Source organism: Solanum dulcamara, chromosome 5, assembly GCF_947179165.1.
Source record: "Solanum dulcamara chromosome 5, daSolDulc1.2, whole genome shotgun sequence".
Classification (NCBI taxonomy): Eukaryota; Viridiplantae; Streptophyta; class Magnoliopsida; order Solanales; family Solanaceae; genus Solanum; species Solanum dulcamara.
Window position 1 is genome coordinate 32,136,388 of NC_077241.1, and position 11,216 is coordinate 32,147,603.

An 11,216-nucleotide genomic window follows, 5' to 3' on the forward strand; every position below is an offset into this window, starting at 1 on the left:
ATATTTGAGATTTAGTAAAAAGAAGAAAATACCAGAAAAAGAATTGGAGATGGTAAGAGAACGAGAAAGACGTGGAGGGAGTGGAGTGTGTGTGTCTAGAGGTGATGGCTCAAGAAGAAGACTGTCGCCTTCTTTTTTTCTTTTTCTTTTGTTAATTTTTTAAAATTAATTTAGGTATATAAGTTAGAGAAAAAATATATATATATTATTTTAAATTGTTTTACGTGCTTAAAGTGGGTAAAACACACATTTTTTTGCCATGTTAGAATTTTGTGCCTAATATGAATGAAATTTAAATAAATAAGGTCTTCAATAGATACAAATATAAGTTGAGGTGTCTAAGTGAAATATGTGGACAACTTTAAGGAGCCGCATATGACTTTTGCCTAAATTTATAGAAGAAAATATATAAAATATTAATTATGTAAATCATGTTAGGTCCATACTTTAGTTAGTCATTACTTCTAACTTATGTCGTGTGTCTCCGATCTAAGCCAAAAATTAGGAAAAATGGAGGGAACCAAAATCCTTTGGCGCTTTCTATGCACTTGGCGTCAATGTGGCCTCAATTTATTTGCATGAGCTCAGCAATTGGCATTGAAGTTGCGCCAGGAGTGCACATCGCCTCAATGAGCAGCAAAAATCAAGTCTTCTGCTTCCATTTGTTAAGTCAATTGAAGTCTTCAATTTGAATCATATGGCCGTTTTACTCCATTCAAACATTAGCTTTTATTCCTTGTTGAATTTAATTTTAACGTGAGCTTCAATAATTTTTGCTCCGAATTTATCTTTCCATCGTTTTAACCCTACACATTAAAAAATAAAAATATAATATTAAGCACAAAACAATACACTATAATTTGTACTCAGGACGATTAAAAATACTAAATGTAAGGCAAACAATGGCTAAACTTCAATTCCCTTCCATCTTTTTTGGGATTTCAGGCATACCATCATCCTTGCAGCGAGATAGCATATCTGGCCAGATGCCTGAGTCAACTTCACCATTGATCATACCTGGTCCACCTCTGGAGGCTGTCCAAAGACCTGAAGATGGGTCGAGCTTCAAAGAACATAGAAGTTCGGATAGTTTTGGGGTTCAATACACCTGTCGTTAATTATGAGCTGAAATGAAGGTCGGAGATCGGAGACTTCTGCAAAGCTTCCAGCCCATCTTTGGACGAAATCACACTACAGCCATGAAATTCATTATCATAGGTATGAAGAAACTTTGTAGCAGAAGGTTGGCCATTAAAAAGAGGATTGACAATCTTGATCAATCATTGATGGTGGCTAGCAAAGACTACAGGCATGGAGGACTTCTCATGGTGGACAGTGTAAGTGGTTCTCTATGCAACTCAGAAGAGAGGAGCAAACAACCAAGCAGGTTAGTCCACCCCATGATTGATCTTTGTCTGGTTTGTGGAGCCATACCACCATTAGTCAAACATGTATCATGCTTCAAAAACCAACTGAAGCAACCCATTCTATATTGGGTCATAGTTTTCTCGCTCACATTCCATGGACATGCTTGTTACTTCCCAATCAAAGCACTATATTCCAAAAATCACAATCCATTCACTTCCTTATCTACACTGGGCAACAGTTGCTTCAACTAACCTAAAAGGATCTGGATACTTCAGCTCCAGGGGTGTGTGTCCCAACTATGCATCTTCTTGTTGTGGGAGCATGTTGGGCCTAAAAGACACCTAAAAAGATATTTAATTATTTAGTGCATAAAAGTTTGAGAATCCATGTAGGTCATTGTTCACTTGTAGTTGAATGTGTATCAATAGGTTAAAGGACAGCCCGTTGCACTAAAGCTCCCGCTATGCGCAGAGTTCGGAGAAGGACTCGACCACAAGGGTCTATTATACACAGCCGTACCTTGTATTTCTGCCAGAGGCTGTTTCCAAGGCTTGAACCCGTGACCTCCTGGTCACATGGAGACAACTTTACCAGTTACTCCAAGGCTCCCCTTCAATGTGTATCAATAGGTTATGAAAGGAATTTGCAAGAACTCTCAAATAAGTTATTTATACCTGCTGTTACATGGAATATGAGCTATCAATTGGGTATTAACATATAAAATCTAGCAGATTATGCAGGAATACTGAGTATATATATCAATACAAGCTGAAAAAAAATGTGCAATCACCTGATGTCATTAAAGGCTTAGCGAAAAGTGAATAAATCCCCATTTGCTTAGCATCAGAAAACACCTTTTCTTTTTTGTTCTTACAAAAGTAGCTAATCCTCTCAAGACTTACATAGAGCCCAGTACGGTCTCTTGATATGATACACAAAACACTGTAGAAGGGAGTTGAGGAATTTTTCTTCAGAATGTATAGAGTTACACTAATTGTTTACAAATCTGTCCACCAAGCAATGACCTAGAAATTAATATCTTGCTCTCCATAACCTTTCCTCGAACAGAATGCAAATGTTTTCACATCGTGTTCTCCACTATCTTATTTTTTTTAGAAGGCTATGCTTCAATCTAAGCAACTAATGCAAAGTCCATTTCCAATTCTACAATTATGTTCTACCAATAATCTTTACAAGAGCAAGATCCATTGGTAAAATGGTGAAACCGGCTACGATCTCTAACGACTATCTCACGATCAAAGACCTTAGATATTAGTTTAATGGCAAGGTGGCAATCAGCACAGACCCTTAAGTTTTTCACAATTCTAATTGGGGTCCCAGGCGGTGTACTAATAAACATGAATGCAATTGCAATTTTTTCACTATGGTAAGCCAAAGCAGTCTCCTTCTCCTCTTCCTCTATATCAGCAAGCACATTTGATGTATGAGGGACATAACCTTCCAATCTCAACAATCTAGTCATTTCCGCAAGCATAGCATATATAGCCTTATTTTTAGGATGGGACATATCTCCCATAACAAATTCATGCACATGATTACCTAACTCAACAAGGCTATGCCCTGGGACTTTTTTCACCCCTTCTTGAAGCATAGTAGTCCTTAATTGATGCACATCAGACCAACGCATCTCGGCTGCATAGAGGTTTGAAAGGAGCACATAATCCCCAGAATGTTTAGGTTCTATCAGCTTAAGGTGATTTCTAGTCATCTCTGCCAGAGCTAAATGACCATGTATTGAGCAGGCACCAAGTAGTGTTCGCCAAATCACAGCATTGGGTTGCAATGGCATGCCTTTAATATACTTGTATGCCTTTTCCACTAAACCAGCCCTTCCTAACAAATCAACCATGCATCCATAATGCTCAATTTTCGGCTTAATACCAAACATTTTTTGCATCCTTTCGAAGTAAGCAAACCCTTTGTCCACCAAACCACAATGGCTACAGGCATACAAGACTCCGACGAATGTGATCTCAGTAGGTACAAATCCTTTTCTTTCCATTTCCTTGAAAAGCTCAAGTGCTTTCTCACCAAAACCATTGACAGCCAAACCTACAATTAAAGATGTCCAAGACACTACACTATCCTCCTCCAACTCATCAAACACTTGCTCTGCCTCTTTCACATTCCCACATTTAGCATAAAGATCCAAAAGGGCATTTGCAGCATGTAAATTCTTATCCAATCCCACCTTCAACATATACGTGTGCGCCCTTCTACCCAACGCTAACGCACCAAGTTCAGCAGAAGCAGTCAACAAACTGACCAATGTAAACCCATCAGGCCTAACACCTTCCGAAACCATTTTCCTAAAAAGGGTCAATGTCTCATTAGGTCGACTATTCAAAGCATACCCATTAATCACTGAATTCCATGCCACAAGATTCTTGTCGGACATTTCTTCAAACACCTTATGTGCATTTTCAGCTTGACCAATTGCTCCGTAAAAATGAACCAAAGAATTCTGAACGAACACCAACGATTCAAACCCATTTTTAATGACAATGCAATGCACCTTTTCTCCTTCTCTAACATCAATCATCTTCGCAATAGCTTTTAGAACAAAAGGGTATGTATGTGTGTCAGGGGCAACACACATTTTATTGTGTATTTCAATTGCTGGATATGGGTTTTCACTCTCTGCATAACCTCTAATCATTGTATTCCAAGTGAAGATATTTGGAAATTGAATTTGATTAAAGATTTTTTGAGCATAACACATTGGACCTGAAAGGGAAACAAGAGTGAATATCAAGTACTTGCCCATTTCTGGGCTTGATAAAGGGATGCCGCGCCTGATGGAAAATGCATGTACTTGCTTCAATTTGTAAGTTGAGGAAGCACATGAAAGCAAAAGGGCAATGCATTTCTTCACTATGTATGGTCTTCTGCTCTCTCCACTCATGTTATTTGACTGCATGTCATACAGAGCTTGAGAGTGAGCTTTGCAAGACAATAATTGTTAGTGGGACATAAGCTTAACCTATTACACACATTTATTATTTAAAATTAAATTTATTTACTCGTAAAACTAACGTGGCAAAACAATAAAATAATAAAAAATAAAGTGCATTTGATAAAAAATAAAGTAAAAAGAAATAAATCAAAACCCTTTTTTCCACCACCCTACTCCCCCTCCCACACCTCTCGTTCTTCTTCACCCTCCACCCACTTCTTCTTCTTCATTTTTTTCATCACATTCCATACCAAATTTTCATCCACCTCACCCTGAACCCCACCAGAATCCTCTTCCCCTCCCACCCATCATATCTATTTTAGTTCTTTTCCGATTTCACCATCTTCATTATACTCGATTTTTCTCTTCAATTTTATTAGTAGTTGATAAAATTGATGATTGAATTTAAAATAAAATATAATGGTGGATTTGTTGGTGATGGGTGGTGGGTGGCAAATAGAGGGAATTGAAGGTGGTGGTGAAGAAGAAATTGATATTGATAATGGTGGTGGTGATATTTGATGGTGGGTTTGTACCTTTTGATGGTGATGAATTTGGTTATGGTGTTGAATTTTGTGGTTATTCTACAATTTTTATGGGGATGATGATGATAATGTGATTTTGATGGTAAGTTTAACTGTAAGTGGTGAAATTTGTGGCAGCTATTTTAGTTTTTGATAGTGAAATATATGGATTTGGTACTAATATGGTGGTCATTGAAGAAAAAAACTGTAAAAACTTGCACATCATGTGTTGGGCATTTTATTATGTGATAAGCCAAGTTCCATGCAAAAAAATTTCCTTCATACCAAACACACCCTCATATGTGTTTCCAACTTTATCATCTTTGATTAGCTTAAATGTTCTGGAAAATATTTTTCAAATTAACTTATTTCTCTCAAATTTAAAGAAAATGATTTTTCTCCAAAAAATTAAGGAAAAACATTTTCCAAAACTCTCCTCCAATTTTAAATTATAATTTTTTTCTTACCCACCACGTACCTCAACCCTCCCCATCCATTTTTTTTTAAAATTCAAAATGTTTTAATCCCCTGCCCCTAAACCATCCCCCAACCAAAGCAATTAAATTTTTTAAAATGTATTTTTAAAAATAACTTCAAAATTTTAAAATATTATTTTTTACTCCCACCCAAATCCTGACCACCTCTACCGCCCCCCTTCCCCCCTCAAATTCTAATTTGAAAGTCGAATTTTAGGTCTGAAATAGAGTAGAATCGAATCCCAAATTAGGAGTCGGGTCGGGTCCTAGGTCGGGTGTCCAATCTGGAATCGGGGTCAGGTCTCGAGTCGGGTATCCAAATCAGTTCTTGAATTAGTCATAGGGGTCGGGTGTCAGTGTTGGGGTTAGGGTCGGGAGTTGGGGGTCAGGTCTTGAATCGAATGTCAGGATCAGATCCTAGATAGGTCGTCGGGGTCGTGTCCAGGTTCGACTGTCGTTGATACACCCTAATTACACCTATAAAAAAGTATAAAATGATCATTGTTTAAATAAAGAACCTAACAGAGTTTATGGTCGATCCCACGAGGAATAAGGTTCAAGCTTAATTGTTATTATTCATATTCCTAGTCGTATTATTTCATTAAGGAGGATTTTGTATAAATATAATTAATTGTAATGTGATGTATCGTGTATGTACGACACTTTTGACGTTGGAAATAGTGGATTAGTGTGCGTTACAAGCATGTATCTGTAGATATGATGTGTGTTTTGTTCATTTTGTAGGAAAATTAAGTCGCGCATGAGTTTGAATGATTTGTTAAGGATATGATGCATTTTGCTGAGGACCAGAGGGCTATGAGTGTTACCATGAACTGTGGTGCCTTGTACGGACCGTGGTGGCTGGCGTGATGCTGATATTATTGAGCTATGGATACTGAAATTTTGACCAAATGAAACCCAACGGGACCCTTCACAGGCCATGGAGTCCACTACTGGGTGTGATGAAAGCTCGTGGAGGCTGGCAGATAGAAGATGGAAGTTTGCAAAGGAAATTACTACGGACTTGAGTATCAGTCGTAGTCATGACCACGAGATGGTAGTGCTTGCCCGTGAAGAAGAGAAGGCCCACACACTGGTGGAGCTAAGTCACCAACACGGAGCATGACTACGGACCTTGAAAGTCAGTACAGACCGTGATACTAGGGTGTGAACTCTGTCAACTTAAGTTCCCCTAGGTGGTTTAGGAGTATATTTTGTACTTCTATAAATATTCGATTTTTTTGGGGGTTACGTGTTTATTCTAAATTTTTAGTATTTGTGAACATTGTGAGAGCATATTTTGGAGACTTTTCAAGATTCAAACTTAACTCAATCCTTTGTTTGTTCTTGATTCGCTATTCATATTGCAATTCGAGATTTACTTTTTTATAAACTTAAGTCTAGTTTTATGAATTCAACACTAATTCTTGATTCATTTCTTACGATTATGAGTAGCTAAACCCTATAATAGGGTTGTGGGAACCATGACACACTAATGGAGTAGACAAACGTATAGGTGATTGTCAGTAAATGTTTACCATGGCGTTGTAGTTTTCTTTATCTTATTTTCCTTTTTACGAGTGCACGCATTAAAACTCGCCTGTATTCATTACTTGCTCGGAAGAGAGGTACATATTAGGAAACTATAATTACAATAGAGATTCAAAGCATAACCTTTGTCTAGGAACTTAATCCCGGGAGGGGATAGTTTTCTAAGATCAAAAGAGAGGGTTAGTTGGAAATACACTCTGAGACCGTGAGGAGATGAATGAAATATTTTAATAGGGCCATGAGGCGTTTAAGTGTACATAACTTGCTAGATTTAGCATGCGACGCACTGATACGATATTACCAATACATAATGACTACTGAGTTACATGTCATAGGGAACATAGTCCTAGTTACCATCTCATATTTCTAACAATCTTAAGTTTTATTCTGTTACTGCGAATGTTTACTTATTAAAATAATAATTCCCCTCATTTTCTTTATGCATATTTGTTATTTTGGAAATACTGACTACAACTGAAGTTAGGTGCTAGTATCTATTTCCTCCATATTCTCTGTGGGTTCGACCATAACCTAGTTAGGTTCTATATTTGACAATGATCGCTTTACACTTCTTAATTGAAGTGTAAGTTTGGGCGTATCAAATTTTGAACCCAACTAGGTTGGGGTCGAACCCATAGGGAATGCGGAGGAAATAGGTATATATCACTTAACTTTAGTTGTAGTCAATATTTTCAAAATAACAAACATACATAAAGTAAATGGGGGGATTTATTGTTTCAATAAGTAAACGCTCGAAGTAACAGAATAAAACTTAAGATTGTTAGCAAGGTGAGATAGTAACTAGGATTGTGTTCCTCGTGACATATAACTCACTAGTCGTTATGTATTGATAATATCATATCAGTGTGCCGCATATAAAATCTAGAAAGTTATGTACACTTAAATGCCTCCCGACCCTATTAAATGTATTTCACTCATCTTCTCTTGATCTCAGAGTGTATTGCCAACTAACCCTTGCTTTGGATCTCAAAAAACTATCACCTCCCAGGCTTAAGTTTCTACACAAAGGTTATGCTTTGAATCTCTGTTGTAGTTATCTTTTCTTATTCGCTAACCCTCTCCCGAACAAATAATGAATATAGGAGAGTTTTAACATATACACTCGTTAAAAGGAAAACAAGATGAAGAAAACTACAATGCCATGCTAAACACTTACCGACAATCACCTATATATTTGCCTACTTCATTAGTGTATCATGGTTCCCACAACCCTTGTTACCATCTCACATTCTAACAATCTTAAGTTTTATTCTATTACTGTGAACATTAACTTATTGAAACAATAAATCCCCCCATTTACTTTGTGCATGTTTCTTATTTTGGAAATATTAATGACAACTAATGTTAAGTGCTAGTAGACCTATTTCCTCCGAATTCCTTGTGGGTTCGACTCCAACCTAGTTGGGCTCTATATTTGACAACGACCGCTTTAAACTTCTTAATTGAAGTGTCAGTTTGAGCATATCAAATTTTTGTTCTGTTGTCGGGGAATACTACTTTGAAAAATTCTATTAGTATTTATTTTGATTTGTAGTCTTATTTCCTAATTTTATTCTTTTTTTGTTTATAAAAAGGTATAGGTTAGTGTATGCCCAGTACCCGAAGTAAGGGTGAACCACTGCTCCCTTACGATCCTGAAATACATAAATCGATTCGAAGGATGAATGTGGAAGAGAGCGAGGTGTAAAGGTTGAGAGAGCTTGTGGAAGCTCAAGCTAGAGGAAATTGTGGTAATAATGATAATCTTGGGGATGATTAGGACAACATAGAAAATGTACCCTCTATAATCAACCAATGCAACAAGCTAGAGCACAGCAGAGGCCTATTAGTTTTGCTCTGGAAGATGATGATCTAGACATAGATAGAGTTGGTCACTGGGGCTATAGTTCTTTCTCCAGTACCACCAGGCATGAAGTTAACCATCACTAGCACCATGCTTCAACTCTTGAATTTGAAATGAGTATTTAGAGAGACAAATGGAGAGGATTTACATCAACATCTGATGAACTGCATTGCCACATGCAGAAATTGTGACATCCCTGGGGTTAGCCAAACCGACTATTTCCATTGTCTCTATCTAGGAAGGCAATTAAGTGGCTAAACGAGCTCCTCCATGACTCAATCACAAACTGGTAAGAGCTAAAGGAAGCATTTCTAGAATGTTTCTTTCCACTTTCTAAGAGGTTGCAAATCAAGAATGAGATTAATACACACAAACAACTCCTTTATGAAGCTCTACATGACTCATAGCAGAGATTTAGCTAGAAACTAAAAATGTGCCCAAATTATAATCTTACAAATGAGCATCTGATGAAGCTATTCTATAGATCGTGCAACTTTATGACTAAGACGTTAGTTTGTCAAGATTATGGTGGATCTTTCATGTCCAAAACTTTTACGAAAGCATAAAAAATCTAGGATCCAATTTCAAAGGCTAGCAGGGCTTGGCACAGTAAAGATTCTGAGGTTATAGGCATGGTCTAAACATTCGAGATGTCGGTTGAGCAAAGAAGTAAATAAGAGGAGTGTGATCAGGATATGGATCACATCAAAATCCATGTGGGTTTACTGACTAAGCGCTTTGCCACCACCCAAACTAGGGCCAAGTCGTGACATGGCGATTGGGATGCGAGGGACCCCAACCATGCCATCTTAGCATACATCACATTCATAAGGTAAAGAAACATGATAAAGATAAGTGGAAGTAAAAGCTCAAGGGAATGGGTGTAAGGGATAGAATCAATCAACCAATGTCAGAATGGACTATATCCTAATATCGTCTAAATATACCGTTAATCTAGTATTTGATGGGGTTTAGGACAAGATCCTAGCTCACCCAAAATAATAGAAATAAGTCAGTGAAACAATATAAAATAAAAGTCATATCCTTGATGATATGAAGACTCACCAACTTTTTGGAGAAAACTAAGCAACTCTAGCCATGAATATGAGGAGTGTGAGTATCGTCCATCCCTACATTATGAGACAATGTAGGCAAAATATCCATTAGTACATAAAAGGTACTGAGTATATGAGATATACATGAATAAGTAAAGGAAGGTGAACAATATGCCATAAGATGCATGACCAATCATAATGAACATGAGTAAGGCTTAAAAATATTTGAAAAGATATGAAAAATCATGGTCAATGCAAATCATAAAATCGCATCATAAAACTCATAGTTTAACTTTCAACTTGTGTGGGATAAGGACATTAAACGACATCTAAGACCATGCGAGCTATAACATGAAATATGATGGAACCCTCATCAAGAAGGGGTAGGTACCTTTCCAGGGTATACTCCATCATGGTACTTAACTCATTTCAACTCTGCTATATGTGGATCCACTAACTAGGCCATAAAGGCAATCCTACATGGGCAATGTAGTTTGGAACTTTAGGTTACTACTAGGATTCCCTTGGGTAATTAACTGCATTACCGAACCAAACCCCACCTAGAAGTTATCACGACCCAACTCTAGGGCCTAGATGTGACATAGCGAATGAGACACCCGAAGGTACCTCACCCAAGCTTCTTAGCATTCATTAAGTATTTTATTGGTAATGATAAAAAAATCAAGGGGAAATATAAGGGATATAGGGACTAAGAGGCTTCACATTAATAAGAGTCAAAGACAACATAACATCCTTTACTATGTTAAACAATACCTTCTACATTAAGACTTGGTGTGGACTAAGACATTTTCCTATCTCACCCTCAAGTTTAAGTCAAAGAAACCAAACATAATTTAAATGTCTAAACATGACATAAGCTAGAAAAGATAGGAGTGTCATTCTCGGAATATGAGAACTCACCAAAGTGGTAGCCTTCAATGCTCAACTTAGCCACAAGGAGGAGAGTGTGGACCGACGCCGGTCCCTACATGGTGATATCATGTAGGAAAAAGTATGCGTTAGTACTTTGAACGTACTAAGTATGTGAGTATGCTATGAAATAAAGAACATAAGATAGAGACATGTATAGACAATATACATAAGTGAATACATGTATTAGAAATCATCATGTCAATCCTTAAAACATTTATTTTATGGGAAAGCGACCATAACCAATATTTAAGACCATGCAAGCTATAACAAGAAATCCAACATATCTCCCTATGTTGGCACAAGGAAACTACTTGCTAGGTAGAACTCCGATCAACTTTAAACATTCTTTAACTTTAACTTTAATCGCTAATCATTGATACACTAGCCTAAAATAGATGTAAGAACTTGAAAACTTGGAAAGTCTTAAACTAAGGATCAAAGTAGGAAATCTCAGAAAGTTGCAGAAAC

General features: G+C 37.2%; 1 protein-coding gene across 3 annotated transcripts; it reads right to left on the reverse strand.

The window, feature by feature from the left end:
* Nucleotides 1–320: 320 nt before the first annotated feature.
* On the reverse strand, nucleotides 321–4,345 carry LOC129889120 (pentatricopeptide repeat-containing protein At4g21065). Of its 3 annotated transcripts, XM_055964291.1 has the most exons (3): nucleotides 1,888–4,345; nucleotides 952–1,709; nucleotides 322–806 (listed from the first exon to the last, which is right to left on the reverse strand). In XM_055964291.1, exon 1 carries the CDS (start codon nucleotides 4,307–4,309, stop codon nucleotides 2,546–2,548), a length of 1,764 nt encoding a protein of 587 aa, XP_055820266.1. In that variant the 5' UTR covers nucleotides 4,310–4,345; the 3' UTR covers nucleotides 322–806; nucleotides 952–1,709; nucleotides 1,888–2,545. The 3 variants fall into 3 exon arrangements, with proteins under 3 accessions (XP_055820267.1, XP_055820265.1, XP_055820266.1); XM_055964292.1 differs by having other exon boundaries at nucleotides 321–806; nucleotides 1,018–4,345; XM_055964290.1 differs by having other exon boundaries at nucleotides 321–806; nucleotides 952–4,345.
* Between the last annotated feature and the right edge of the window lie 6,871 nt (nucleotides 4,346–11,216).

Bases quoted from the DNA above. Each gene is read 5' to 3' on its own strand.
- LOC129889120 (XM_055964292.1), bottom strand. From the start codon at position 4,309: ATGCAGTCAAATAACATGAGTGGAGAGAGCAGAAGACCATACATAGTG.